The sequence below is a fragment of the Echinops telfairi genome, unplaced genomic scaffold, assembly GCF_000313985.2.
Source record: "Echinops telfairi isolate 266 unplaced genomic scaffold, ASM31398v2 ScPeMD7_9;HRSCAF=40, whole genome shotgun sequence".
Lineage (NCBI taxonomy): Eukaryota > Metazoa > Chordata > Mammalia > Afrosoricida > Tenrecidae > Echinops > Echinops telfairi.
In genome coordinates, this window is record NW_022103906.1 from 54,118,365 (window position 1) to 54,124,949 (window position 6,585).

The 6,585-nt window shown below is 40.4% G+C and overlaps 1 protein-coding gene across 1 annotated transcript; it reads left to right on the top strand.

Annotated features, from left to right (window-relative positions):
* The first annotated feature begins 1,418 nt into the window (after nucleotides 1–1,418).
* On the top strand, nucleotides 1,419–2,880 carry LOC101659036 (multifunctional protein ADE2-like). The gene is given in 3 exon segments (XM_013004293.3): nucleotides 1,419–2,074; nucleotides 2,077–2,401; nucleotides 2,403–2,880. Coding segments are annotated over 3 exon segments (1,272 nt in total). The 5' UTR covers nucleotides 1,419–1,476; the 3' UTR covers nucleotides 2,752–2,880.
* Nucleotides 2,881–6,585: the final 3,705 nt, after the last annotated feature.

Below are 6,585 nucleotides of genomic sequence, written 5' to 3' on the forward strand. Positions count from 1 at the left end.
TTCTCTGGGGAACCCAGTTTAACACATATGTGATATTAAAGATATTGTTTGATAATTTCTGCAGTCTGTTAGATTATCTTTCGTTGGAATGAGTACAAATATGGATCTATTCCAGTCGGTTGACCAGACAGCTGAATTCTTACTTTTCTTGCAATTGGTTTTGCATCAGTTCCTGGAAGTTTGATTGACACCAATGCTTGTGCAGCTTGGACTTCTTTCTTCAATACTATTGTTTTCTTTGTTTGTTTATCATATGCTACCTCTTGAAATTGCTAACTATTGGCCAATTATTTTTGGTACAGTGACTTCATATTCTCTTCCCACATTATCCTTCAATATTTCAACTTGAAGCTTGAATTTTTTTAAGTCATTTTAGAATGATAGATGCTATTATTTATTTTTGGCTTTGAAACTTCAGGTCTTTGCACATTTCAAGACAGTATTCTACTTTGTCGTCCTGAGTTGTCCTTTGAAATTTTCTGTTCACTTCTTTTTTTTCTATTTGCTTTAGCTACTCCATGTTTCAGAACAAGCTTCACAATCTCTTCTAAGAAGACTCAGAGTTTCTATTGTCGTTTCTCTCTTCACTGCCTTTTGAATAACCGTTTGCTATGTGCATGTGTAACATTCCCCATGTCATCCCACAGCTCATCCAGCCTCATGTCATTGGTTTCGAATGAGACAAATATGTGCTTGAGATCTTCTCCAAATTTAGATGAAATATATTTAAGATTATATCTTGGTTCTTATGGATTGATTTAATCTTTCTTAAACTGTAACCTGAACTGGAATATGAACAATTGATGGTCTTCTCCATAGTTGATCTTGTTTGGACTGATGATTGTGAACTTCTCCACTCTCTCTGTTCACAAATATAGTCAATTTGATTCCTGTGTATTCCATTTGGCAAAGTCCACAGGTGTTGTCACCCTTTATGTTGGTTTTTATTAAAAAGGAGTATTTACAATGAAGAAGTCTTGTGATCTCCATCTTTTTTTCTATCACTAATGCCATGATTACAAATTAGCAATCCTTTCTCTTTTTTTCTAATTTTTGCATTCCAATTAACAGTAATTATCAATGTACCTTGATTGCATGTTTGATAAATTTCAGGCTGAAAAAATTGACAGAAATCTTCTATTTCTTCATCTAGAGCTTTTACTATTTGTGTGTAAATATAAATATTGTTTGTATTAACTAGACTTCCTCCTTTGCCTATAGATATTATCCTATCACAGACAATATTATACTTCAATATAGAGCTTCAAAATGATACTATGAAATATTTCAATATGATAGTAAACCATACGATTACCTGACACAACATCAAAAATACCATTCCTTTACACCTCACTAAAATCCAGGATTTTGGCCCTCCCTCCCCAGTTCCGGGGAAGCTCCCCAACCTGTTTTTTTTCCCTCACAGAATCCAGCTTCTCCACTTCACGCGGTCGCAGCCCCAGCCTACTCAAGATAATGGCGGCTTCCGAGGTGGTGCTCCTTGGTCCAAAGCTCTATGAGGGGAAAACAAAAGAAATATATGAGCTGGTCCATCACCCAGGGAAAGTGCTCCTGCAATCCGAGGACCAGATTACGGCAGGAAACGCAGCTAGGAAGAACCACCTGGAGGGCAAAGCTGCTATTTTCAATAAAATCACCAGTTGTATTTTTCAGTTGTTACAGGATGCAGGTATCAAAACTGCTTTTACCAAGACATGGGGGGAAATGGCTTTCATTGCCCCCCAGTGTGAAATGATTCCCCTTGAGTGGGTATGTAGAAGAATAGCAACTGGTTCTTTTCTCAAAAGAAACCCTAGCTTCAAGGAAGGTTATAAATTTTACCCACCCAAAATGGAGATGTTTTTCAAGGATGATGCCAATAATGACGCACAGTGGTCTGGGGAGCAGCTAATTGCTGCCAAATTTTGCTTTGCTGGACTTGAGATAGGTCAAACTGAAGTGGATATCATGAGTCATGCCACCCAGGCCATTTTTGAAATCCTGGAAAAGTCGTGGTTGCCCCAGGCCTGTACACTGGTTGGCATGAAAATTGAATTTGGTGTTGATATAACCACCAAGAAATGATTCTTGCTGATGTTATTGATAACGATTCCTGGAGACTCTGGCCATCTGGAGATCGAAGCCAACAGAAGGACAAACAGTCCTCTTGTGACCTCAAAGAAGTAACTCCTGAAGGGCTGAAGATGGTCAAGAAAAATTTTGAGTGGGTTGCAGAAAGAGTAGAGCTGCTTCTGAAATCGCAAAGTCAGTGCAGGGTTGTGGTATTGATGGGCTCGACCTCTGATCTCTGTCACTGCGAAAAAATCAAGGAGGCTTGTGGAAATTTTGGCATCCCATGTGAACTTCAAGTAACATCTGCCCATAAGGGCCCAGATGAGACTGAGGATTAAAGGTGAGTATGAAGGGGATGGCATTCCTACTGTCTTTGTGGCGGTAGCGGGCAGGAGCAGTGGTTTGGGACCAGTGCTGTCTGGTAACACTGCATATCCAGTGATCAGCTGTCCTCCCCTCACACCAGACTGGGGGGCTCAGGAGGTGTGGTCTTCTCTTCGGCTACCCAGTGGTCTCGGCTGTTCGACTATACTTTCTCCAGAAGCATCAGCTCAGTTTGCTGCTCAGATCTTTGGCTTGAACAATCATTTGGTATGGGCCAAACTGCGAGGAAGCATCTTAAATACGTGGATTTCCCTGAAGCAGGCTGACAAGAAAATCAGAGAATGCAGTTTATGAGAACACTCTAGTGTTTATTATGAGAAAACTACAAGTTCCTAATTTAGCTCCAGGAAAAAATCATGTCAGATGGAAAAATCCTAAGTTAGAGAAAAATGAAATGTATTGAATAAATAGTTCTCCAGATTCGTGCATTAGTAGAATCTCTGTATGTGTGTGTCACTGTTGATAAGCAGTGAAATAACTTTGGGCTAATTTTAGATGAGCCCTTTACTCACCACTATGTAGTCATTCTGCATGTCTTCTGGAGTAGTGTCCAACCACATATGTGTTCATGGTGCAGCAGATTAAAATAGAACTCGGAAATCCAGCCAGGGAGCAGGAGGTAGAAAATATTATCAGACATAACAAGCACAACCGCCTTCAATAGTCGTAGTAAGGGCCTGTGTTACTGGCTTAGGTAACTGCCTAAAAAGTTACCATAAAACCGCATGCTTTGATTTTTAGGCAGCAGTATGTGATCTTATAAATCATGCGTCTCTTGAATGTTACCGCATTCATTATCTGTTGAGTCTTTCAAACATAGGCATCATGGCTGCCAAACAGCCAAACCAGGTCTAGTGATGAAAGCAAAATAGATAAACAACATGAAGGCAGAAAATCAAGTGAATGCTATTACCAGCAATTTAGGAATGTTGGTACCAGCCCTCAATCATCCTTAAAAACAGCAAATTTTCCATGCTGTTGAAGGATTAACTCCACTATCAGACATGGAGAAATTGCTAGTTATGTTGATGAAGGACGCACACACAAAAGTGCAAACAAATCCTCTTCAAAACTTTGACCAAGGCATGAAAGTCATCTGAGATGCGTAAAGCTAAAACAACCACAATACATTATGGTTTCACAACGTCCAAATCACGTTCTGTTTCCCAGAGCCTATTATGGATGTTAACTGACACTTGGAAAAGGCGTTGGGTGGCACAAAAACCCTAAAATCACTACTTGGTCATAAATAACCTTACGTTTTAGAAAATAAAAACAGTTCTGAGTTTAAAGGAAAAAAAATCCAGGATTTTGATCTTTACGAATTTTAATTCTTGACAATTTCAAATTTTCCTAGATTCACACTTGGTACCTTCCACATTCTAATTATTAATGTATCATTGCAGCTTTTTCATATCAATTTTAGTCAAGCTGTATCAACAAATGAAGGATGCTAAAGATGTGTTATATCCACACCATTAAGGTCAACTCTACTTTGAGGAGGAAGCTCCTCTCCTTTCGTATTTTGATTCTCTTTCAACCTGAGAGGATCATCATCTGATGGTACATTAGATAAGTTTTCTCCTGCTATTCATAGATTTTCAATAACTGATTGTTCACAATTGGATAGCTTATTTCTCTTTCCTACACTGTTCTTAGTCTGGAAATTCCTTGTGTTAGTCTGGGTACTTTGGAGAAACAAATCCACAGAAACTCATATGTAAGAGAGAGTTTTATATAAAGGTTAAGTGTACATCAAGAAAACATCCCAACCGAGTGCTGCCCAAACCCCACAAGTCCACCATTAACCCATATGTTCTACATCAAGCCACAAAGTCCTCCTCCATCTCACAAAACAGAGGCAATGATACCAACTACAGGAGGAAAGCCGAATCAGTGAGTGTGTAAGCATCCAGCACTGGCAGGGGTCTCCATGCAGCTGCTCCAGCACCCAGGGCTGCATCAGGGTAGTTCCATGCGTTTTCTCCTCAGGGATGTCTTGCAGGAAGTGGGCCTTCCAGCTGAAGCAGAAAACTGGCTAAGGCAGCTGCACACTGGTCCCACAATCACAAAGCAAGAGACCCGAGAACTAGAAAGGCAAGGCTCACTGAGCCATTTACCCCTCCGCCCTTCAATTAACCCCACATATGTTTATCAGCCAAGTTGGCACAATAAATTAACTACCTCGATCCATCCCTTGCCAACCTGGCTCCTATACATAATTCTTTAGCTTGGCAATTGAAATTAGGTAACACCTACACCTTAATCCTATAATCCTGTGAATATGTTCCCCCACCTACAAAAGTCTGTAAGCCAACCACTTCATGCCTTTATTCCCCCAATTTTGAGTATTCAATTTATATACTGCCCATTTACATCAACCCAGTTTTCTGAGAAGAAAATCATATTTTTTGACATGAAGAGTCTTCATTCAAGTTGTGAAGTCTGCATCCATAAGCAAAGTCAAATCTGGACAGGACATCCATAAAGTCAGCAACAATATGCACCAATTCACAGGCTCAAAAATCTCCATCTGGTCAGATTCTGGTCAACTCAATATGGGCTGCCTCACTCAGCCTGCACAGGGTGCCCATTGGTCACCTTGCCTTTAGACCAAGGGCCCTCACCAATACTCAACAAGCCTAGCCCCCTCAGGCTAGGTCATGAACCTTAGACCAGGCAACCCACTCTCCTCTTCTCCCTTTTTTCCTGTAAACCAAGTCCACAGGAGTCAGTGGCCAAACTCAACCCATCTCTTTATTGCTACATTTCCCCCTCTTCCACTCAGCAGAGTAGATCCAGGTGGTCACCTAGCAAGCATTTCAGCCTGCTCTCAGGTTCCCTTTAACATTCAGTCCCAGAGATGAGTTTTCTTCATGGTTCCAGATTTTTTCCAGCTTCTGACAAAGACTACTAGATTCTGAGTATTCCAAAGCCCTGGGTGAGGCATATCTTTTCAAAGCTTTCGTTATAGGCACAGCCTAAACCCACCTAAAGATCAAAGTGTAATGGCTGAAAGCAAGTGGGATTCGAAACTTTCTATATTTTTACTTGCCATATTTTTCCCAGAAAACAACCGGGTAAAGTGTGGCTTTATCTGACCTCTAGCTAGACAAAGAAAAATGACCATGAGGGAGAGGTCAAACAAACATCTACTCTCCATCTTATGATTTGTTTCTCCAGTACCCCACGCCCAAACCACCATAATGTGTTAGTCTGGGTACTTTAGAGAAACAAATCCACAGAAACTCATGTATAAGAGAGAGTTTTATATAAAGATTAGGTGTGCATCAAGAAAACATCCCAACCCAGTGCTGCCCAAGCCCACAAGTCCAACATTAACCCATATGTCTGACACCAATCAACAAAGTCCTCCTCCATCTCACAAAACACATACTATAATGCTGACTGCAGGAGGAAAGCAAAATCAGTGAACTTGTAAGCATCTCAGCGCTGGCCGGGGTCTCCACATGGCTGCTCCAGCACCCAGGGCTGCATCAGGGTAGGTACATGTGGCTTCTCCTCAGGGATGTCTTGCAGGAAGTGGGCCTTCCAGCTGAAGCAGGAAAGTGGCTAAGGCAGCTGTACCCTGGTCCTACCATCTCAAAGCAAGAGACCCGAGAACTCAAAAGGCAAGGCTCACTGAGCCATTTATCCCTCCGCCCTTCAAGTAACCCCACATGTGTTTTTCAGCCAGGTTGGCACAATAAACTCTACCTCATTCCTTGAAATGCTATTAATCCTAGGTGATGGTGATGGTATTTGTGATACTGGTGGCATAGCTTCCATCATAACAATAACATGCAAGCCACCACAAGTTGGCAAACTGACCGACAAGTAGTATACTTTTTGTTTTTTTATATTAGCAACAAATAATTATAAAATTAGAAAATATGACTATTGAATATATAAGCAATGCAATATTTTAATGAAAAACGTGAAATTTTCACACTAAACTTACAAAAAAGTGCTAATAGTAATTTAACTTCCAGATAAATGACAGTGTATTCATAGGTTGAAAACTCTATATATTTTGAATGTTAATTATCCCCAAATTAATCTACATTGTTAAAGCAATGTCAACAAAATTGCAGTTCAATCTTTGTGGAAATCTTGGTACTGCCAAAA